This window comes from Macrotis lagotis, chromosome 1, assembly GCF_037893015.1.
Source record: "Macrotis lagotis isolate mMagLag1 chromosome 1, bilby.v1.9.chrom.fasta, whole genome shotgun sequence".
Lineage (NCBI taxonomy): Eukaryota > Metazoa > Chordata > Mammalia > Peramelemorphia > Peramelidae > Macrotis > Macrotis lagotis.
In genome coordinates this window covers 697,447,892-697,473,759 of record NC_133658.1, presented here as the reverse complement: position 1 = coordinate 697,473,759, position 25,868 = coordinate 697,447,892, and the positions used below count along the sequence as shown (strand labels likewise).

At 34.6% G+C, this 25,868-nt stretch overlaps 1 protein-coding gene across 3 annotated transcripts in view; it reads left to right on the top strand.

Moving 5' to 3' along the window:
* Nucleotides 1-2,087: 2,087 nt before the first annotated feature.
* The window catches only part of XIRP2 (xin actin binding repeat containing 2), a 406,258-nt gene continuing 382,477 nt past the window's right edge, over nt 2,088-25,868 (top strand). For all 3 annotated transcript variants that reach the window (XM_074215791.1, XM_074215789.1, XM_074215788.1), the window contains exon 1: nt 2,088-2,725. In XM_074215791.1, coding sequence (XP_074071892.1) covers nt 2,330-2,725 — 396 coding nt within the window. In that variant the 5' untranslated portion in view covers nt 2,088-2,329. The remainder of the gene's footprint in view (nt 2,726-25,868) is intronic.

Genomic DNA, 25,868 nt, shown 5'->3' with positions numbered 1-25,868 from the left:
ATTTCGAGCTGAATGGAATCTTAGAGATGATCTGAACTAATTCTCTCATTTTCTACTCCTTTTTCAAAACTTTCAACCCTATTAATAACTGAAATGATTATTTCCAAGATGATCAATGATGTCCTGGTAATTGCTCGATTCAATGGCCTGTTTTCAGTCTATATCCTTTTTTGACCTAGCTTAAGTTTTTAATATAGCTGAATATTAATCTAGAAATCGCTTAATATTAATAAATATCTCTTTCCCCTTGATTTTCATGACATTAACTTTTTTTAATTCTGCCCATTTCCTTTCTTTTTTCTTTGCTAGTCTCCTCCTCCTCCTCCTTCTCTTCTTTCTCTTCCTCCTGCACCTCCCCCTTTCTTTCTCTCACTAAGTTCCATCTCCTGCCAGATTGTCTTGGGTCCCCTTTTCTTCCTTTTCTATATTGTTTATTTTAGTGATCTTCTCAGTTTACACATTTTCACTTTTATCTCTATTTAGGAACAGCTAGAATGACTGGCCTAGGGTCAGGAAAAAACAAACTTCAAATCCAACCTCAGATATTTACAAGCTATGTGAGCATGGGCAAGATATTTAAACCTGTTTACCTCAGTTTTCTCATGTGTAAAATGATCTGGAGGAGGAAATGACAAACCACTCCAGTATCTTTGCCAAGAAAACCCCAAATGGGGTCATGAAGAATCAAACAAGACTGGAACAACTAAACAACAACATCCATCTTCCACATATTAGGCACTTAATGTTTGTTGAATTGAATTTACAGACATGAAAATGGAAATCTAGCAAGAAGAAATAACTTACTCAAATTCACCAAAGTAGCAAGTACCAGTGCCAAACTTGGACCCCAGGTGTTCTGCTTTCAAAACCAGCATTCTTTCTACTATACAAAGTAAGAGTGTCACTCATTTTTCCTTCTGCTGTTCCTTCTATTTCCACCATCCCCTTCCTCCATATTCAGGACTGGCTCTGAATCAATGTTCTCATTAACAACCCTCAAGAGGTCACTATTGCCAGATGTGATAATGAATGAGCTAGTCCCATGCTAATACAATCTCTTCTGCAGCCTCCTGTTACATGATACACAGAATTTCCTGACATATGTTGATAAATTCTTAACATATGTTGATCAAGTTCACAAAAACATTTACCACTTCTGTTCTGTGCCATCATTTTATTGTGAGTATGAATAAAAGGTGGCTGATCCATGTGTATTAATCAGCAACATGACAAAAGCCACCTAATATGTCCTCAGAATGGCAGCTCAAAATTGACACTTTGTTCCACATGCATTCATGTGCATCCTTAGGTAAACACTGATTTGTCTAAGGATTTGAGTGTCCTTTTAACTTGGGATGGAGACTGAATTAAATTAACTCTTGAAATTCCTTCTAACTCTAGGTCTGTATAAATCTATGTCCTATAATTCCTGAATGGAAACTGTTTCAATAAAAAGTATCAACCTTCAAGACCAAAGTACACTCAATAAATGTATGCCCAACCTCTGTAATGCAACACCTCTGGGGTAGATCGGAAAGCAATTTAGTTCTGACATAGACCTAGATAAGCAACAAAACTTTATTCCCTGATGCTTTTCAGATAAGAGTCAAAGAAAACCATTTCTCCTCCTACATGTTCTTCTTTAACTGAACTTTTGTGACTAAGCCACAAGCCAGGAGGTAACAATTTGGAGAGGTTTAAATGTGCCTTTTTCAGCTATAATCTATTGTTCCACCAAAATGCAAGTCTCATGGGAAAGAAGAATCAACATCTATCTAACCAGAGTAATTTGGACTCAACAGATAATGCTACTTTTTTTTTTAATTAAGGAGTTTCCAGTAAACATTCATCCCAAAGGAAGTCTTGGAAGTGTTGCAGACAGGAAATAAAACTTTTTATTTTTGTCTTTGGGTGTTGAGTTTGTTAAATGGCCCTTTTCCCAGAACATACTTAACAATAAGGGAAATGTGTCCAACTTTCCACATAGTAGCTAAATTATAAGTTGCTTTTCCATAAAAGGACAGGATGAGGAAGTAGCCCTTTCCTGCTTTTATTTACTTTTATGTTAGGACTTCTTGACTGGATATGCTTCTCAGAATGCCCGCCTGCTCCTTAAATCTAGCCAATTCCAACATGCTTATAATTTCCCCAACATGTTTATAATTTCTCACTTTGGGATCAAGCCTAAAGTGCTGGACTTGAGAAGGAGCCCAATGCTCCAAGGACCTAAAATAGAGGGTACTAGAAGGATTTATTGTATTCAGGGTCACATGACTTAACTAAAGATTTGTTGACATTTCAGAACAATCTGGAGCCACCCAAGTATCCAATGCAGAAGGGCTCCTTGAACCTTCTGAAGCAGAAATGGGAGTCCAACGATGGCCAGAAAAGTGAATGTAATGCCCTTGGCAGCCGCTGTAGGAGCTTCCCGTCCAGAGAGAGCAAATTACTTGAGTCTGGAAATGCTGTAGATGTGTCCACTGGGCCTCCCATAGCTACCAATCTCATCACAAATCTGGGGGGGCAAAAGAAGAATATGGAGTCAGTGAAGAGCACAGAGTGCAAAATAGACACTGAGCCAGATGGTGGCCAGACTGAAGTACTAAAAGAGGATGCCAAGGGGGCTCGCCGCAGGATTGAACATTTTTCAATTGCACTGGAGGAGCTAAGGAGTATATTTGAGGCTCCAAAGGATGGAGGTGGCCCGGCTGGATGCAGCAAGAAGGTAAGAGAGTCCCTTGTAATATGGAACCTGCAGATAATCAACTGAACAGTCAGTCACCCTTTAGTTTATTTGGGGTTGTATGCTTATTATCAAGACAAATTACCTGGAGCAGTTATCTAATGCATAGGTTTCAAACATGAGGCTGGAGGCCCATTCAACCCATAATTCTCCTAAGTGTGGTATTAAACAGATTAAAATTTAATTGGGAAAAAATTTAACAAAATAAATCAAAAATACAAAAAAACAGAGAAAATTAATTTTAAAACTAAGACAATTTGTGGTTCATAGGGATCCTTATGAGTGGATAAGGGGCTCCCTTTTCTATCTGAATTGGACACCCCAATCTAATGCACTGTGACATGCAGAATCTTGTGTTAATGATTGACCTCTTCCATGCCCCATTTCAATAGTGGTTGAGATTTCTCTAAGTCCCACAAAGAAGATAGTGATATGGTACCTACTGCTGTGAGTTCCATGAAGTCTTTGAAGGTTTTTACTTGTCACTTAGCATCACTAGCGCTTGGCAAGAGGCTCAGCATTCAATAGACTTAATTAATTGAAAACACTAAGGAATTTCTTGATAAATATTTGAAGATATTGATGACTGCAGTCTACTTAAAATATTGATGTTACTATATATTTATATATATCTGTATATATTAGTATATATATATATATATGTATATATATATATATAATGCTCAGGTTGTATCTGGCTGTTATAGATAGTATATATGTCTACATATTATCTGGCATTCATACTAATGTTTAAGGCAACTCTTAAAATCATTCATTCGAATTCTGTTTTTAACTACCCTAGTCAATGAACACTATTTGTGGTCTCCTTAATTACTATTGCAATCATTACTGCCTTGAGAAAGAGATGTTTTCATTGTTGCATGTAGATGACCTCTGTGGCCCCTTGCAGCTCTTGATCTATGATCCATGACTCAAATCAGGCCTAAAGTAAGAGCCCCCCCTCAGTGAAAAACTATCAGAGCACAGCAATGCTCAAGAGACAGCATCCTACTTAGGCTAATAGATGATTATCTTTCACAATAGGAGTATTAAAAGGATCCAGATAAACAAATTTTCTAGTAGTTGCTCCCTATAGACCAACTGGAACATATACAACTGGGACTTCTAAAAGACAATTTTTCTTGCATCAACTGATTAGAAATAGGATAATAGGAAGACAAGAAATTAAATTGAATTTATATAATTAATATAAATCCTGCTATTGACTTCAGAATTGATGCTTTCTACCCCTGCTCGCTTCTGCAAATGTATGTGCTCTCTCTCTCTCTCTCTCTCTCTCTCTCTCTCTCTCTCTCTCTCTCTCTCTCTCTCCATGTCTTTCTCACACATAAACATGTACACATATTTGGGGGAGGTTTGTTATAGTACTTCAGATGATTTCATAATGATCATTCTAAAAGTGAGATAGGTAAACTCAGAACAAGAGTTTTCATTAAATCTTCCTTGGTTTGAGTGAGGCAGAAGGAATAAGCAAAACAGGACAAAACAAAAGACAAAAAAGTACTGAAATAAGAAACAAGTCAATATTTCATAAGCTTTCCTGACTATAGGTACCTCAAAATAATATTAAGAAAATACTTTAATAGGATTTCTACTGGGCTTTGTTAGACTATGAAATGACTTTATGCTATTTAAATGACTGGGATACTAGAATCAATACATGTTAAAAGAAATAAGCAAATTTTTATGCACTTATCAGTAACACATTTGCCTTATAAAATTAAATTTTATTTTTACTATATCATACTTTTAATGCATTCTCCATTGTGAAGTAGTTTGTCATGCTGAGTCGGTATTCTGAAAATATGAAACATATAATTATGCATTCAGCATTCTCAAAGAAGCTTGGGATTTAGAAACTGTTTTATAGACAGTAAGAGTAAGGACAAGAGAATTAGGTTTGTTTACTAAACATGCTTTTGTAGAAAATCCATATGATCCCCATTTATTGAAAATAAACCAGGGGAGTGAGAGTAGATTTATCTTGTTTTCTCCCTAAAGAAAACAATGTATATAATATTCAAATATTAAGAAGGAACTATAATTTCACTGATATGTGTATGTCTTCCCCAGTAATGCATTTCACAAACTATCCAGGCTTGCCTATCCTATCACAGCCGAGTTTTGTCCATATCCTACTTTCTGTTCATCACTGGGGATCCACCCAAAATTCTGGGACTTCATTGCTTTTCCTCAGAATGGGACGGATACTTAAGGAGCATGTGACTGTCCAATAGTCATGCCAAACTCCTACTACATGACTAGTCAAAGCAGCCTTTATTAAGCACCTAATATATGTCATACAGAATGCTAAGTGCTATTGTTGCAAAGAAAAATAAACATTTTATTTTCAAGGAAATTGCTGCCTTATGGAAAGACACTAAACAAAAAATTGTACAAAAGCACGATATATTCAGGATGAATTGGAGATTATCTCAAGTGTAAGACCCTCCCATGAAAGGGGGATAAAGAAAAGGGTTCATGAAGAAAGTAAGATTTTAGTTAACAGATTATGATAAACTCTCATTCTATCTATTTATCTATAGATATATAGAGCTATATTTATATATAGACATATATACATATTGTATATATATATATACATAAATTGTTTGCCTATTATATATAGAATATAAATACTTTTTTCCAAGATTCAACTTATAACTTCTATGATAATTTTTCTTCTTCACCCACTTTTAAGCATTCTCTCCTCAAATAAGCTTAAGGATATTTTAAGCATCAAAGATCAGAAATTCCTATTTTTATCTTTGTACTCTCAAGAACTGCCAGGATATTTTACACAGAGAAGGCAGTGGGCAATGTTGTACTATAAAATTTAAAATTTTCTGACTCAGAAAATATTCCAATGAACAAAAAAAAAAGCCAACATTGTATTCTTTAACTTCTTTCCCTCTCTATCTTTATTTCTTGTCTTAATGATATTAATAGAGAGTAAGCAGTGACTATGAATGTCTTCCATATGTCACATAATAAATTAGTTCATGAAATTTTTCAAGGGAGAACAAGAATTAATTTTTAAAATGAAAACTCCAATAATAAAAGAAGAAATACAGAATAGTATTTTTAGGGAAAGAAACTTCCAGAAGGACTGGGAACTAACTGAAAAGTTAAAATTCTGGGACAAATATAGAGCCTATTTTTAAAGGGGGGGAAATAGCCATGTTCTATGATATTTGGATAATAGAGTTGGTTTGTGTGTTATAAATCCTTTTATAAACATTTTCTAGACTACATTCGGGGAATATGAATCCTCATTTCTCATAAAGTATCCACTTTAAGAGTCATTTATCACCAATATACTTTATAAAAGTCTTTTAAAATTCATCAAGGGAACTACATGGTATTTTTTGGTAGCATTTTCTTGATATGTGTAAACTCATTAAAGGGAGACTCGATCAGTTTCTCCATTGTTTTCACTGTACCCTAGAGCCTCTGTTAAAAATAAGTCATCCTCATATAATTAGAAAGAAAAACTAATGAAGGAGTCTTAAAATAACAATCTCTGCTTATGTTTTATAATTGTCAAATAGGGACATATCCTATTGTCTCCATTTAAAAAAAACTTAAGATTCTTAAATGGACTTAGAAGCTTCTTAAACTATAGATTTTTTATGCTTATAACCCAGAGCATAATTCAAAGATAAAAATTCACATAGGCCTTATCACAAATAAATGGTGTGGAACATGACTTTTTTTAGCAGTATTTAAAGTACTCATAAGAATCCATTATGAGATTGCAAATCTTTCAAACAATGAAATATCCATTTATATTATTGAGAGATAAATATTATTAAGCAAGACAGGTTTACCAAAATGAATTTAGATCAAGTCTATATATAATAAAATGCCAGTTATTTGAAATGCTACTTATTTTGGGGGACAGGGTAGGAAAAGCAAGTTAAAGCAAATGCTGAAATAAAATCTCTTTTGTTGAATTTAGGGGCAGTGTCAAAATCTGTCTTATGCCCAACTCAATGCCTAATTAGCACAGAGATGGATGAATTGTAAGCAGTATTGAATGGATTTGAATCAGGCACCTTCTTGGAATCCACCAAAGTTCACAAATGTTTGCTACGGAACCATTCCTTCTATATATTCTTTATTAATCAACAATTGGTAACAAATCATAGAATATTTTATCTGAAATGTACTTAGTACAATGGGTTTATTTAGTTAGGCACCTCACTGGTATGAAAGATCAGCTTCTTTCAAGAAATAAGTATTTGGGTAGATTTGTGAGTTCATCTAGGTGAGTACATTTTCCAGTTATGAAGATTTCGACTTATGCTTTCCATTTTAATGGAATTAGTTTTATATTCTGCAGGCAATCTATCCACCATTTATACAGCCTGAAAGTCTTTATGCAGTTTTAAGTTAAACAACTTAAAATGCACTAAGACTTTTGAGGCAATATGTGTGCACATAAGCAGGTGGGTATATGTGTGTGTGTGTGTGCGTGTGTGTGTGTGTGTTTGTGTGTGTATGCGTGGTAGGGTATTTTCCACCTGTTTCCTATGAATGTAATCTGGGGCAACCTAGTATTGATATGGGCACTGTCCATTTGTTTGTATTTTCCTCCTTCAGAATTTCATAGAGTCAAACCTCTATGCCTTGTTAATTATTGTGCCAATTTCGGTGTCATAAATAATAAATCAATCCATGAGTGATCAACATCTCTAATTCTGCCTCACAGTTTGATAATGAAGTCATGAGTATCAAACATCAAGTTAATATAGAGTAACAGGAACATTTCTTGGGATGCTTGCCCACCTAGTTGTGGTTTTTAGAAATCAGAATGGGTGTAGTCAAAATGAGGAATGTTGCCTGGCAAAAATGCTGATTACCATCAGTTATGTGAGTGAAACAGTAGATAGGAACACATAGAGACATAGTTTGCCAATAATGGAATGATATAGAAATTATTGGGAATAACTAGTTAATACATGAATAGAACACTAGACTTGGAGTTAAGAAAAACTGAGTTCAAATCCAACCTCCTACAATTACCAACTATGTAGGCCTGGGCAAATGACTTTACCAGTTGTCTATATTTCCTCATATAAAAAAAATTGAGCTAGAGAAGGAAATGACAAACCACTCCAGTGTCTCTGCCAAGAAAACCCTAAATGGACTCACAAAGAGTGGGAAATGACTGAAAACAATCAAACAGCTATGATAAAAAAAATAATTAAATGGAGTAGAGTTGAGAGAAAATAATTTTTTAAACTCCTACTTGTAACAATAGCTGTACCCTTGCCACACCACCAGAGCAGAAAAATGATATCTGTGCTTATTTTTTTGATTGTTTTCATTACGATAATATCTCTGGAATAGAAATTTACCTATTTTTTCAAGATACAGTTTAGTTGCATGTTTAAGCCATGACTTAGAGAACCTTTATGCTTTATTTCTAAAAATATGAAGATAAGAGCCATCCTTCCACTTCAAAGCAATTTAGGAATACTCCTATCTCTTTCATCTCCCTTGATAATCTACTTAAGGTTCAAGGAGATAAAATGTTTTCCCAATGGTCTCCAAGGTTGTAAACGGCAAATCTAAGAATGAACTCTTCAGACTTCAAGTTCTGGGCTCTATCTCCCTCAGTAACTAGGATTAAATAACTTCCCCAAGGTCACATAGCTAATAAGTATCTGAGATCATATTTTTACTCAGTACCTCTTGACTCCAAAGTCAATACTCTATCCACTGAGCCATCCAGCATGCCTGGTCTACATTCTCTTAAAAAATCTTTCATCTGGAAATCAAGAAACTGAGAGATGAGTTTTCCAGGATTTGCTATTTTTGACTTTGAAATCTTAAGTAATGGCTATGATCCACTGGATTCTATTTTTTTTTCTATCTGTGCAATGATTTTTTTTCATTTGTGCAATTTATCAAACACATAAAATCTTTACTTTGATATTCTGTGAGATCTGTGATCTCATTATCATGGGCATTCTCTTACAAAAATGCAGTTTGCAAACCATCCATATGCTCTTTCCTGAGCGCCTCTCATTTGCATGCTTCCATGGATTTTTCATACAGGTTAGCTCAATGTGCTGAATGAATTCCTTACCTTTGCTTCACATTGAAGCAATGTGACACGTGGGCTATCCATCAGTTATCTCTATCTTGTTTAATAACTTTTCCCCTATTTCTTTCTGGGTCTACATAAAAGCATAGCTTTTTAGCTAGAAAGTGTCTCAAAGGTCAAATAATGCAACTGCCTTATATTATTTTATGTAATGCTATATTATTTAAATTATTTTATATGGAACTGAAGGCAATTTGTGAACCATTACATGCCTAATATCACATAGGAAGTAAATGGAAGAGATGGGTTTTTGAACTTAGGTTCTCTGGTTCCAATTCTAATGCCTCTTCCACTGGATCATGTTGCACATCTCTAATGTCATTCCTTATGCCACTTGCATAATTCTTGATAAATCCTCTGTAGTCCTAGAATTGGAATTTGTTTCTTATGGAAAAGTCATCTGAGTTGCTTTAAGGATGATGGGATCATTGATTTAGAGCTGAAAGTGGCCTTAAAATTGTCAAGAATTTAATTTTCTCCTCGACAGATGAGGAAACTAAGACCAAGATGAGTTCAGTAACTTTTAGGCAATATTCTTTCCATTTTGTTAGCTGTCCTGCATAGAAAAGTTGACACTGGAAAATACTGTGGGATGAGCTTATGAATGGTTCTGCCCCAAATGAGCAAATCTAGTGCTTTGGAAGACTAAAATTACAAAAATCTCATTAAAAAGTCTGCACAGAGATTGGTTGGAAGTTTTATCATTTCTTATTAATATTTATTGGTAACTAAAGAATGCTATATAACAGTATGGCTAGAGATATTTTCCCTATCTCTTAGGGGTTTTCAATTCAGGGTAAGTGAAACAAATGAAAACATATGGAAGGTGTTTTGTTTAACTTGTACAAAATATAAGAAACATAAAGCTCAAGGTCATTGAAAAAATGCAGCAATAACACTTGGTTTTATTTTGAGCATTTTTCCCTGGTGGTATCATTTGTTTTTTGAATAATTTTAGTATTTGCTGGCTGTTCTATTTGCCCATTTAGAAATTTGTTATTTTACAGCCTCCTGTCCAGTGTTTTATTTTAGTTGGAAAAAATTGGTCTATGAACTAATGGCAAATTTCCCAACTGAACATATTTGCATGGCCTTTAAAACTTTCAGAGGGAACTGCCATCTCATCTCATTTATGTGTCACATTGATCTTTGCTGCAAGAATATGACATTGCTAAAGAATATAGCACCAGCAAATGCAAAGAGATGTTGAGCAATATTGACTCACCTTCAACTGGGAATATTACTGTCAGTTCCTGGATTGGCATTCATTGACATTTTATGTGGGAGAACGATGCTGTTCACACTTCTGTTGTGAGAGCATCTTGGCCAATTCAGATATCTCTGCTGTTAACCCACTTCTTTTGCCAGGCATCTGCTGCTCTGGTGCTTTTTCAACATCTTTACTGACTTCCTGAATGAATATGATCCACAGATGGATGTTTTCCCTTGCCCTCCAATAATATACCTCATCCTACCCCAACCCCAGTCATGGATCATAAATAGTTCATTGAAGAACTTTCTAGTATCAGGATTGTATTAAGTGAAGAAATAAAACCAGAAAAATTCTAGCTTATGTTGATTTCTTGGAGATGATCTTACTAGTTGAGAAATTTCTGATCCTGAGCAGTCTTCTAGCCTCCATGGAGCAATCAGATTTCCCAAGAAGATCCCAGGATCCTCCACTGTCAAAAGATTTCTTGTCCTATACTTCAATTTACCCTTCCCCAACAGGAATTTCACTCAATTCCCAAGCTATTCAAAATGAATTAATAGGAGATACTCTAGTGTTTCAATGATTACCTGCAGTTGATATTCTTTTTTTATAGGGTATAAGAATTAATTCCTCATGATTATAAATACCTCCTTTTGCTAAATCTATTCTGTTACTTTCTACTTTTTTGTGGCTAAGTTCATTCTATTTTCATATCATACTTTTGTTTACTTTTCCCCATCTTAAATTTCTTTTACTTTTTCTTTTTTTTGTTTATTTTCTTTATAAAGTGATGAGATAAGTGTCCTTATTGTCTCTTCCCTAATTTTTATATAATCTTCTTTTATTCCTTGATCATTTTTTTCTCATTCCCTATCCAGAATCCTTGATTTCTTTTTAAGCCACTCTTTTCTACCCATCCTCAATATGGGGAGGTGTTATTTCTTTTGCTTAGGACTAAACCTCTTAATATGGCCTTTGAATTATTTCCATCTTCTTTTGAAGTTATATTCTAATGATGTCCGAGATTCTCCATCTTATTTGACCCCTGACTAATAATGGTATTCCAGTGACACAAATGTATCATCTCCCTAAATTATAATGTAAACAGTGTATTATGATTGTTCACACATATTTACCCTTTCCTGTATTTGTCTTGAATCCTGTTTTCTGTTTTACAATTTTTATTCAGCACCAGTCTTTCTTTATTTTCAGTTTTTTTGCAAGGCAATGGTGTTAAGTGGCTTGCCCAAGGCCACACAGCTAGGTAATTAAGTGTCTGAGGTTGGATTTGAACTCAGATTCTCCTGACTCCAGGGCCGGTGCTCTATTCACTATGCCACCTAGCCACCCCTAGCACCAGTCTTTTTTTTTTATCATGAATACTGGAAAGTCTTGTATTTCCATTTTTACCCTATAGGCTTACACTTAGTTTTGGTAAATTATTCTTGATTATAAGCCCATTTATTTTGATCATGAATAGTGTATTCCTGGGTCTCCATTTCTTCATAGAAGAATTTAAATCAGAAACGAAATATTTCCTGGCTTTATGACTCTGAACAAGTCATTTAACCTCTATTTATCTCATTTTCTTTTCTGTAAAATGGATATAATAATAGCAACCTCCTCTCAAGATTTCATAAGAATAAAATGAGATAATATTTGAAAACCACAGGATTCTGAATAAACCACTAGAAGAGAAGGTAAGGCTTCAAATTTTTCATCTTAAATTCCTCCACACTCTAAATTAGAAGTACATGTCAAGAGACTACAATGCCCCCCCCATTTGATTACACTCAAGCAGCCTGAAATAAAACTCTTGTAGACTCAAGACTCCAGATCTGTTTTATTCTGTTTTACTAATAGAAAATTTGATATTATTTCAAGGGTCTATGATTAGACTAAGTGTTGCTAACATGAAGAAATAAAGAAAATTTTGCTGCTTCTAGGAAAAGCTTTTGCTAGTTGCTTGTATAGTTGTTGATGGTCCATTATCCATTATATTATCCTTTCCCAAATATTCAAGATAGGTAAAAGAGAATTTGTTAAGTCTCAGAGGCAATAAAGAATCACATCAAAGTTTCTTGAATTATGAAGTCAGAGCAGAGGATATTATTTAGCAGTATCTCTGATTCTATGCTCCTTAATGTATGACCATACTTTAGATTTCTCCAATCTAATTTTGCTCTGCTTCTGTAGAATCAGCACCCAGAACCTAGAACAGATTGCTCTTTACCTAGATCTCACATAGAGCTAATCAATTCCTAGATCAGTCCTTTTGTTGTTGCTAATGTCATTTTTCAGTTGTGTCTGACTCTCCATGACTCCATTTTGGGTTTTCTTGCTAGAGACATTAGAGTGGTTTATCAATTCCTTCTCCACCTCATTTTACATATAAGGAGTTGAGTCAAACAGGGTTAAATGACCTAGGGTCACAGAGCTAGTAGGTGTCTGAGGACACATTTGAGCTCATTTGAGTCCTTCTAACTTTGGACCTGGCATTCTATCCACTATGCCATCTAGTTACCCCAGATCAGTCCTAACATTCCCCAAATTTGCCTTGAATTTAACAAATAAAAGCCTTGGTGTTATCTAAGTTTAACTATGACTCATGGATACCTAATCAATCCATATCTACTTGACCTGCTAATAAATGACACAGAATGACAGTTCTGTGGCTAGGGGGTAAAGAGGCAGAATATAGAATAGAATTGTAAAGATAGCATACACTAAAATGATGAGTATTTACACATTTCCTTTTTATTTTCTTATAGTTTTATTTTACAGTTCTTTTTTTTCACTTCTGCTCTCAAATATTTCTTTTTTCTGGTCCTAGAACTCTTGTCACTTTATGATTAAAAGGTCTAGCCTGAAGCATGAGGGACTGCCAGTAAAAGCCAGCAACTTCTTTGCAACTCATACCTGGACATAGCTTTCTAGGGTACTGAAACAATCACAGATTTGCCCAGGATTACAAAGTCAGTGTGTATCAGAGGTAGATTTTGTATCCAGATTTTTCTAGTATTGCAACAGCTATCTATCCATCCACTGTCCTCACCCTGCTTTTCTTAACCTATCTACCAAAAAATGGCCTATAGGTACAGTACACAAGTAGTTAATATATTTTCCTGCTTGAAAAGCTTACCTTTTCCTTCATGTTCAATGTGTAGTGGTGAGTGAATTCAATGGGTTTCAAGCACCTGAAACAAATTCAAGCCCCATTAATGTTTCTCATCTATACCAACTACCAAATGCTGGTGATTTATGAGACTTAATGGTGTACTAACTTGCTTTATGTCAATGTAAGTCATTTATGGAATGCCATGAGACAAATTGCTCTAAAGTACTGTAATGCATCATCATGCATGCCGTATTTCCCAAAATGGAGGAAATAATCCAGGAGTGCAAGTTTAAATTAATCAAAATGCTATAAGCTCAACCTTGTTTGAATGTCAGAAGTTTTCTGGGAGTCATGACAAAGCTGTATTAAGAAAATGTTACCATTTCTATTCAAAACACTAGATAGTTCAGGAACTGTTCTCTGTTTCATTTTAAACTTTCAATTTTAAGCATTCAGAGCCCTTTCTTCCCTCTTATCTTCAAAGTTGAGGCCAACAAATTCTCATGGGTTCTATGCTGAAGCTGCTAACCCAAGGAGACATAATTTATACCTAACCTGCTGTCCTTCATGTTTAAATAAGGAATGAATAGTTGAGAGGCTGAAGATCAGACAGAAAATAGAAATGGAAAGGAGGACATGAATTTGAGAAGCATCACAAAGAAACCATTGACAGAGCTTCTTGACTGATATGAAATTTTCTCATAAATACTGTTCATGACCAGCAGTCATTCGTTCATTTCCAATTTGACATTTGGCTTTAGCCAAAGGTGGTCAGAAACTCCTCTTTCTTGCACTAAATCACTCATACTCTGCCCAGGAGTTGAGTACAACTAGAAGACAAAGAACTAAGCAGAGATGGCAAATTTACTTAGGACCATCAGAAGTTCAGTACTCCTACTACACATGTTATCATTGATACTGATGGATTTTACATTCTCCATATGCATGAAAATGAGGAAATCCTCAAATGGTGGCAGTAGTTATAAATGATAAATGACTTTGGAAGGAATCCCAAAATAATTCAAGATATTTAAGATGAGGCTTGCCATAAAGTAAATACTTCTAGACCTCCTCATGGATAAATTCATGTATAATAACTTTTACAAAAGCAAAGAAATCAATGACAAGAATGCTAGCTTTGACTGAATCATTGACCAGATAGGAAAATTATTTTGTCTAAGTACTTCTATGGAAAAGGAGAGGAAAAAATAGATCACTAAATTGGATCTGCAATTAAAATAGAAAATAATAAAAAACCCAAGTCAGCATAATAATTTTAAAACTTGTATATCAAAGAAGAGAAATAAAATTCAAAACAAAAAAATCAATTGATAAGCAAAACTGGGAACATCTCTCGAGAAAAACTTGTAAAATAAAAGTCATTAGGCAATTTGATATTTTGTAATAAAGAAGCAAAAACCAAATTATCAATTTTTTATAAAGGCAAATTAATAACAATGAAGTTCTTAGGAACAAGGAAGTTCTTAGGAAACTCTTTAGATTAATAATATGCCAACAAAACTTTTGACAAATTAAAGGGATGAAAATTTATTAAACATATATAATGTTCAGATTAGTAGAACAAGAATGAAAGAATTGTTAAATTAAGCATCTAATAAAAAAATCACAAGAATCTTAGAAACGCAAGTTGCTAAAGTAAATAACTGGATAGATAGTTTGAGATTAGGAAAAGCATTATCTACAAAAATGTTTAGGATGCTTTTCTTAACTTTTTATAGCTTCCTCAGACTCCACCAGGTTCTCAAATTATCATATATCTTTCCATTTGTTCAATACTATACTCATTGAAAGAGCAGTTTGTGCCATATGATTTCTTCAATTCTTTACCATCACTCACTTGTCAACCTCTTATAATCTTGGTTCTGACTCCCTTTCTACTAAAATGTTTCTCTTAAAGGTGGAAAATGATCCTTTAAATGCTAAATTAAATGTGCTTTTCTTAGAAATTCTCCTCCTCAGCTTCTCTGAAATTTTAGACCCAGTTGATCTTCCTTCGTTTTAATCATTCTGTGTTCCCCTAATTCCCATAACACTACTTTTTCTTGCTTCTCTTCCTACCCAGACATATGGCTTCTCAATCACTTCCTTAGTTTTCCATCTATCACCTGTCCTCTAGGAATGGATGTCCCCAATCTCAACCAAGAGGAAAGTCTCCAATGACACTAAGATATTAAACTAGGGGATAGGGACATGATAGAGACTACTAGCTCCTTTTATGTCACTCCAGAGTTTTTCTTTCAATATCCTGAAATGGGGTTCATCTCATTATCTAACTTTCCTATGAATGTAGAAATCAGAAGTCTCTGAAGTAACTGCAAACTTGAATGGAACTTGAAAAGATTCAATGGGAACTTGAAGAATATTTGAAAAATAGATCACTCTTTTCTCTCCCACTGTTACAAAATCAACCCCATTCCTCATGTAGAGTAGAACAATCATCTCTACCAATGAGGAGGAATCCCATATCAGAGGAGTCTGGGGTTATATTCCTTTCAGTCATATTTTGTTATATTTGTTTCTCCCATATTAATCTCCCTATTTTATCCAGATTGGAAGTATAGTGGTCACTTACAGGCCCAATCAACTAAGGATTGGTGTAGAAGTTTTGATTTGATCAGTTTCCAATGTAGAGCAGTTTACAATTCAATTTTTGACATATTCCCTCCTATCTGTACTCATTTTCATGGGTATAGGCTTCATGGATGTGGAGCACTATATATAATGACATTTTTTTCCAATTTGTTTATCTCTCCTGTTTCATTTTCCCCCTGTTATTCATCTTTTTATTTTTAATCTTTGTGCCAAGCAATGGCATTAAGTGACTTGCCCAAGGTCACACAGCTAAGTAATTATTTAATGACTGAAATCTGGATTTGAACTCAGTTTCTCCTGACTATAAGACCAATGCTCTATCTACTGCTCCACCTAGCTGCCCCCATTCCTCTTTTTTTTTTTAATCATCTTTATTATAAGTGATAGTTCTCTGGGAAGGGAAAAGGCAGAGTATTTAAGGAAATGTAGGTGATAAGAGTTTACTATCCTTTTTCTCAACTTTTTGAAAACTACTTTCTCAAGTCTAGACTATTTATCAGACTACTACTTTGAGCTATATCACAAATGCTAAGACTGAATGGTAGGTTCCTCTGTCTTTAGTAGCCCATTTCTAGAACTTGAAAGCAAGATGCTTAGCTAATTGTTCCATCCTCACAACCTTTAGGGTCAGTTTTTACATTTTAATGCCTGTTTTCAATATCTGTTTACTGCTCTGTAGACTCAATTAATAAGTATGAATTAAATATTTCAATCTATAATATCCACACAGAACTGTCTCATATGTATGAAGCACTTCCACCTTACCTCTGTGTCTGATGATCAAATAGTCATTTTTCAAATAACAATTATTAAGCATTTACTATGTGCCAATCATTGTGCTAAAGGTAAATGATACAAAGAATGGCAAAAACATAGTCCCAGTCCATAAGGAACTTACAATGCATTGGGAGGGAGACAACATGCAAATGACAATTTACATGCAGGATATATGCAGTATAAATTGTATGTAATCTTAGAGGAAAGGCATGGGGTGAGGGAAAGGGGACAAAGAGTTGATTTTGGAAGGAGATAGGCTGGAACAAGCTTCCAGCAGAAAATGGTGTTTTATCTAAGTCAAGAATGAAGGCAAGCTGGCTAAGAGTCAGGCAGCAACATTTATTATATGTTTACTATGTTCCAGTCACTTTGAAAACTGCTGGGGATACAAATACAAAGAATGAAATAATCCCCCACTCTCTAGTCTGTTCTATCAAGAGAGATTCTCTTGTTTCGATCTAAAGTCTCTAAATGCAACCTTCTTCATGAGTATATTTCTAGTTCTCCTCAATTGCCCATCCCTTAAAAAATACACATAAAAAATCTTTGTATTTATTTTGATATGCAGCATGGTGTAATGTATCAAAAGTAGGTCTCTGGTCTTAGGTTCAGAAACACTTAGCTATAAGTCCTACATGAAACACATAACTAGTTTGGTAACCCTAGACAAACAATTTCACCTCCTAGTACCACCTAGTACCCACATTAAACCTTAAGCAAGATTGTAAGTTGAAGAGAAGTTGGCAATCTACATTATAAAGGAAAATTCCTCACTGGGAATGACCTTAAACAATGATGGCAAAACTATCATTAAAAAAAAAAAAGAATGATATTTTGTACTTATTTGTGTATATGTTGTTTCCTTTTACAAAATGTAAGCTTTTTGAGAGCAGGGACTTGATCATTTTTGTCCTTGTATCCCTAGAACTTGCCATAGTGCCTGGAACATTGTAAAGGCTTAATAAATGCTTCTTGATTGGGGCTTCTGAATAAGGTTTTATTCATTTTTAGGGGATTTCCTCTCTGTTTCCTTTGATAGGCAATTAACTGATTCCTCTTAAACCCTAATGCACATGAAAGCTGCTTTCAGTTGTCCTTTGCCAAAGGGTTTCAATTAGGAATGTAAATTACCAGAAAGGCTTTACCTATTTAAATCTAATTATCTACCATTTTTCTCCTCTACCTAGCTGCTGGAATCCAGAAATCTCTTGGATGCTACTATGGTTCTTTTGCTATCTTAAGTAACTTAATTTTCTCTCATTTCACTGGTTTCCTCTCTCTCTTCCCTAGTTTGAAACTTTTTTTTTGAAATTCCCAGTTTGAAACTCTTAACAGATCTTTCTCATCTTAAAATATGCCAATGCTTGACCTTACTTCTATCTCTAGCTTTTTTGTTCTTGTGCTCACTAAAAGTAGCCTATATCAGTTGCCTCCATTTCTTCACCATCAATTTCTTTTTTAACTTTCTGCATCCAGACTCATGCCTACTGAAACTACCTTGTGAAATGTTTTGAATGCCCTCCCTAAAAACAAACTCCAAATGCTCCAAATGCCTTCCTTTTTCTCATTCTCCTTAAATTCTCTGGTGATTTGATATCACTTACCCTCCCTTGAGACTTGTCTACACGCTTAGCATCTCTGATACTATACTCTCCTTGTTCTCCTCCTCCCATTATAACCATTTTTATTTTTTTCTCTCTTACACTAAACCTGTATATTCCTCACATTTGTCTTTGACTATCTTCTTTTTTTAAAAAAATCTCAACCACCATTATGCAAATGATTTTCATATAACTAAATCTTCAGTCTTGCTTTATCCATCTCCTTTTTTCAATTGCCTGTGGGACAATCCCACTTGGATGCCTTCTCAGCATCTAAAAACTTAACAAGCCTTAAACTTAATTCATCATCCCCTTCCAAACTCATTAATTTATCTGACTTCCCTAATTTATGTCAGTTAAATTACCATGTTTCTATACAACAAAGCTCAGAAACTGTCTTTGATTTCTCAAGTGTTCTCCTTTAAGTGTTCAGTAGTTGAATTATTTTAACTATTCCTTTATTATCTTTCTCAAATCCCTTCTTTCTTTTTTCTTTTTTTAAAAAATATCAATTTATTTTCCCAACTATAGGCAAATATAGTTTTCAACAAAACTTTTTGTAAGGTTTTGAGTTTCATATTTTTCTCCCACCCTCCCTTCCCTACCCCTTCTCCCTGACAGAAAGCAATCTTTATATAGGCTAAACATGTATAACCATGCTAAACATATCTCCATACAGATCATGCTGTGAAAGAAGAATCGAAACAAAAAAAAAGGGAAAAAATGAGAGGAGAAAAAAAATCATAAAATATGAAACAAATTTAAAAAAATTGAAAATAGTAAGCGTTGGTCTGTATTCAGACTTCATAATTACTTATCTAGATGTGGATGGTATTTTTCCATCACAAGTCCTTGAGAATTGTCTTTGATTATTGTACTGATGAGTTGAGCAAATTCATCAAAGTTGATCATCATAGTCTTGCTATTAATGAATACAATGTTCTTCTAGTTCTGCTCACTTCATGCAGCATTAGTTCATGCAAGTCTTTCTGGGCTTTTCTGAAGACCCATCCCTCATGACATCTTACAGAACAATAATGTTCCATTACATTCATGTACCATTGTTCTGCCATTCCCTAATTGATGATCATTGCCTTAATTTTCAATTCCTTGACAATATAAAAAAGCTACTATAAATAATTTTCTACATGTGGGGTTTTTGAACCTTTTCTTGTGATCTCCCTGGGATACAGACTTAGTAGTGGCATTGCTAGATAAAAGGGTATGCATAATTTCCTTAAAAAATACACATAAAAAATCTTTGTGTTTATTTTGATATGCAACATAGTGTAACATATCAAGAGTGGGTCTCTGGCCTTAGGTTCAGAATTCTTGAGGCATAGTTACAAATTGCTCTCCAGCAAGTTTGGATCAGTTTACAATTCTACCAACAATGCATTAGGAACCCAGTTTTACCACATTCCCTCCAATACTGAGCAGTTTACTTTTTTTTATCATATTGGTGAATCTGATAGATCTGAGGAGACATCTCAGAGTTGTTTTAATTTGCATTTCTCTATAATCTCTCAATAATGATTTGGAACATTTCTTCCATAAAAACTATAGATAGCTTTAATTTCTTCATCTGAGAACTATCTGTTCATAGCTTTGTTTATTTGTCATTTGGGGAATGACTTGTATTCCTACAAATCAAACTCAGTTCTCTATATATTTTAGAATTGAGTCTTTTATCAGAAACCCTAGTTGTAAAAATTGTTTCCTAACTTAGTGCATTCCTTTTAAACCTGATTGCATTTGTTTTATTTATGCAAAACCTTTTTAATATTATCAAAATTATCCATTTTGTATTTTATAATGTTCTCTATCTTTTCTTTGGTCATAAGCTCCTCTCCATAGATCTGACAAATAAACTATTTCTTGTTCTTCTAGCTGGCTTATGGTGTCACCTTTTATGTCTAAATCCTGTACCCATTTTGACCTTTTCTTGTTATAAGGTTTGAGATGCTGGTCCATGCCTAATTTCTGCCATACCATTTTTCAGTTTCCCCAGCAGTTTTTGTTAAAGAGTAAGTTCTTATCCCAGAAGTCTTTGGGTTTATCAAACAGTAGATTTTCATAGCCATTGACTACTGTTTCTTTTGCATCTAATCTATTCCACTGACCCATCACTTTATTTCTTAGCCAGTACTAAACAGTTTAAATACTTGCTGCTTTATAATATAATTTTAGATTAGATATGGCTTTCTTTGCATTTTTTTCATTAATTCCCCTGACATTCTTGACCTTTTGTTCCTCCTTCTTCCTTTTCTTTACCATTACCACCTATCCTAATCCTTAGTTCATCTTTGATTTGTTGAAATAACCTCCTACCTGGTCTTCCTACCTCTAATTTATCTCTCCTGTTTTATCCTTTACACAACTGCTATACTAATCATCCTATAGCACTGTTATCATTATCAATTATTAACTATCAATACTCTGTTTAAAGTGACCCTGGGCAAGGCACCTCACCTCTGTATGCCTTGGTTTCCTCATTTGCAAAATGGGGGGGGGCGGAATTCAATGATCTCTACCAGTTCTCAAAATACCTCTTGGGATTGTTTGACTAATGGTCTATTCTATGCAATATACCATTCATATTGTTACTCAAAATTTTATGAGTATACCTATATCTTTTTTCCCCTCAAATTAAAGTGAGTTACTTGAAGGCAGATCCTGTGTCTTATAATTCTATGGTCACTCCTCTCTATGAATGCTTAGTGTCAGATACAGAGTAGGCACTGAATTATTGAATAAAATCATGAGTAAGTACATGATTGTACATATCCTTTCCTCAGGATGAACTAGTTCCATCTCTAATTTCTGATTGCCAGGTTTGTCTGATGCTGTATTTTCCAGGATTCCAATACTATGTTTCATCATTTGAAGTGAGATGTTATGTGTCCTGATGGTGGTATTTCTGCCTGCTCAGCTCACAGTTTTTCTTCTTCTGCCCTTGCTGCAGCTGCTTGGATAACATGATGACATTTGTTCTCTGCATCTGCTCAACACAGCAGAAGTGATCACTTCAGTGGCTTTGCTCCAACATCTCTCTCTCTATTGGTCATCTAATCTTCCCACTTTATATTAAAATGTCTTATAGATGACACTGATGAAATTGCCCAAGAATCAGATGTGAAATAATTACTGCTGCTCTATAGACCTTTAGTTTGGTTTGCAGCTTGATATAGCAAATTGTGTCTGCCAGTCTCCCAAAGGATAGGCTGACCTTCTTGATTCAGTTTCCTTGTCTCTATCAAATGGAAGAATGCAAAGGCAGCTAAATTCAGTCAGAGCTGTTTTACAAATTATAATCCTTGATTTTATGTAAACACTCTCTATAGCAGTACAGTATACGCCATTCAAACTTATTGTCAACCCATAGGCTAATCCAATTCAAGGAAGTGAGTCATCCTATTGTTTATCTTCTTGAAAATCTGCTTCTAGAATGGAGTCATCTATGTGAAAAGGTCACTAGGTCTTTTGTGCATGTGTATCCTATGAAAACCATTACTCAGAAGGCTAGACGTTTTGACTAGCAGTAGCTTCTGATAGTAATCTTGAGTGTTCCTGTACAAAATAGGTCAAAATAAACTAAACAGTTTGCATAATTAAATTTGGACAGACATATCCACAGATGCTTACATTACACATACATTTAGAAGAAAGAAACCAGTTAGAAGCTCAGTGGTTTGATTTTCTTTCTTTTTTCCCTTTCCCCCCTTTCCCTTTCTTTTTTCTTTTTTCTTTTCTTTTTTTAATACATAGGTTACTAAGAGTGTACAGATAATTGATTGTAATCCATTAACTAGTTGATAAATATTAAAGAACCTTTCTTCAAAACACCCCTTACTTAGTACAATATTTATTCGTTTGTATCTCAGAACTACCTGATATGGTTACCCTGGGTGTAAAGGTGTCATCACTGGCCTTTCAAAGTAGGGAAATAAAAGTGGTTACTGAAAGACTGCCCAGAAACACAGGTCTCACTTTCTTATAGGAACAACTTAATTGTATTTTGAAGGAGAGAGAATAAGTGACATATAAATGTTATTAATTCTATGTAGAATGAACATTTAAAAAATTTTCTAAGAGATAACAGCTCTTGAAAAGGGGGGAGGGGAATCAATGTAATGTTAAAAGTACTTACTATATACTTTTTTGCCCATAACAAGCTGTCCTACCTAGAGTTCTTTTTCACTGGAGATATCTGACAGATTGCTCGGAAATGCCCCATAAAATATTTCTAATGAGATATGTTCCATTCATCACATTGTGTTGAAAGAGATTTTTCCAGTATGTACAAATTTAAAATAATAAATTCTTCTTGAGAAAATATTCCATTCAAAATATGAACATAAATAAATAATAAATGCTCTCACAGCAGGTGAGAATTATATTGATTTTTAAGAAGCAGATCTATCCTCTGAAATAGACAAACATTAAAAACAACAAAACAGCATTCCTGATTCAACAAAGAAAATGATATTAAAAACTACCAATAGAGTCATTAATTCTCAGAATTGCAAGGGATTTTAGAGGTCACTTTGTTCCATTTCCCTCCCAATACAAAAATCCCTCTTTAATTCTATTAAATTCCTTTCCTTTCCATTCAGTAAACATACTTACTTACTTACCTTAATACTCCAAGATCAGTAGTCCCACTAAATTGCTAGGCACTTCATTCCATTGCTGGACAACTCTGAATATTAGAATGTTCTTCCTTATAGTATCCAAAGTCCTCCCAAGGACTTCCACTAATTGGATTTATTTCACCCTGAAAATAACATGGGGAAAAGACTAAACCTAACTTAAGATATTGTTTGATTCTTCACTAGTTTGACAAGTTAAAACTACTCCTTTACTTTAAGATGGTGAGCAATAGAAAGTGCATCTGATTATCTATTCGTTGAATTTTGAATGGTCAGGGAAAAGCAAGCAGACACTTGATGAGATCAGAGAGTATATGGTTCAAGAAATCAAGACTTGCAGAGATGTATATGTCCTGAAAAAGATTACTTGCCCATATCAGATGCTGATTAAAAATCCCTAATCAGCTGGAGAGCCAGTATAGCCAGGTCTTCTCCCTGCAGTCAGATATATGTTAGAAACAGACATGCTTTCATCAGTTGAGCGACCTTCACTAAGAATCCCAGTAACTAGAGCATAGAAAAATGTTTATGATTGTTTCCTTTCTTAATGTTGTAAAAGACATTTATGGTTTTTAGAAGAAATTTTGACAGTGTGATTTCACCCATTCTCCTTCATCATATATTTCACACTGCTAACCACTGTCAACTTCAACTTAGTTACTGAGACCAACTGCTCTCAATTTGTAATCTGCCGTTTCTGGATGTATTGGAATCCAGGGATTTAAAGCTGTTTTATTTGCCCAGACAGTTACCAAATGTTTCTGTTGGTTCCCCTTTTTTCACTCCCTTTTCAGATAATGTTCTTTTACCAATTAAAATTCTAGTCACATATAAGCCTGCCGAAATATAACCTGATTCTTTGTTTTCTATGTGATTATGCTTACACAAAGCCCCATCCTCCCATGGCAATTATCTCTTCCATCAGTACAAGCAGGTTAAGAACCAAGTCTAATGATAATAGATGTTCTGAGTACTTTTGCCCCTTGTAATCTCCTTTATAAGCCCCCCCCCAAAAAAAACTTATTCTCCCACCCTTTCCTCCATTGCACAGCTGTGTGACACATTGGGCTTGCTAACAACTTACCACCTTCCTCATATATTTCTTCTCTGCTTAATTGTAGTTTATACTTCCAAGAATAGACAAGGGAAAATGCAGTAGCTCTTAAATTTCAATGAGTCATTGAAAATTGGAGAATAAATCAATACTCTGAAGAGTGCACATGGAAAAATGTTGATTTTTTTTTATTCTTAGTGGAGAAACAAGGTGATTGTTTTCAAAATCTGAAAATTGTAGGTGAATTTTTTTGGTCTTTGGAATTATAAAATGTAATATGTTCATAGAGGATGGATTTACTTTTCATCTCCATTGAGGTGGCATTTCCTCTTAGTTACTATTTGCCAAGGGAATGATAAGCTATATCTTGACTTAATTACAAATATTAGGCAGCAGCTATATTCATCATAAGTCTTGTCAACTCTAGCAGTTAATCAGATGACAACCTGACATCTAAGTTGGCATTGTGTCAAGGCTAAGGGAGCTGGGATATGGGGAGATCTCAGTGTTAATTTTTCTATCCTCCATGATGAGGTTTTTGAAGTTTTATTTTCATGGAACAATGAACTTGGGTTACAAAATCTTTAGGTCCCAGTAATTATCAACATTTCTGATTGGCTAGTAACATATAGAAATATTGTATATTAAATTCCTAAGCATATTGGATAGATGAGAAGGGACAATCAAAAAGGATATCAGTTTTAAACTGATCATTCTTTTTCAGCATGTATTTTAGTTTAATGTATATCTTAAAAGCCATAATCCATTTTGCTTACTTTAGAAAATTACCTATGTAAGAGCAATTGACTCACTTAAATCTATCTGAACTCAGGTAACAGAGGAACATAGAGTTATGTACTCAGAACTAGAGATAACTTTAAAAGGCAGCTAGTTTTGACCCTACTCATTTTACAGAGGAGAAATCTGAGGTACAGACTGGGAAAGAGATGGGTCCAGGATCACACTGCTTGTCAACTCAGAGGACAGATTTAAATCTAAATCTTACTAATTTCAAGTTGTGTGCCTAATTTACTGGAGTATGCTAACTCTGATACAGGTACAAGTAAACACTAACTGTATGCAATTGTAAAGTGTGTTTGTGTGTATGTGAATATGTAAAAGACAGAGAGAGACAAAGATAGAACTTGAGAGAAATAGAGACATAGACAGAGATCTTGCCATAATAAATTCTCCTCCAAATTTTTCTGTCTTTTAAAAGAATCTGACGTAGATATTAATGCTACAAATGCCACCAAATAAAAGATTAAAACAAATTTTCACCTTTAGACATTGTGGACAATCTTCAATGAAGGTGTTTCTGTCTCTTTGGGGGGAAAGGGGAAGAAAAGCCCAACTAGGTGGAAGAACAGGAAAGCCAGCAGGAGACTTTTTAGTCAAAGTACAGTCCATGTCCCAGAAGCTAGACAGCAGGCAGGGTTCCAACCCAAAACAAAATCTGAACCCTGGGAAGATAGCAAAAGAAAGGACTGGGTTGGGAACAAACCACTGCATAGGCAGAGCCTGGACATAAAGGAGGAAACAAATCTCTGCACTGGAAACACCTGGACTGCATAGGAAACTTCATATCCAGCAATCAGCCAGGGTTCAAACCCCAGTCCCAGCACAAAAAGTTTAGATCTATATTCCTTATACCCCAGGAGCAGAGCTCAAACAATCAAAATGAGCAAAACAAAACAAAAAGACAACTAAAGACCTCTAACCACAGAAAGCTACTATGTGGATAGAGATGATAAAAATGCCACCTCAGAAGAACAAAGCAGTGACAAATCACATACATGGGAATTCTCAAAGAAATCTATGAATTGCATTCAATCCTAAACCTCACAAAAGAACTTAAAAGAGAATTTAAAAACCAGAGAAGAGAGGCAGAAGAAAAATGAAAAAAAAAAGAAATGAGAATCTTGCAAGAAAATTATGAAAAATCGACCAAAGAAAACAAC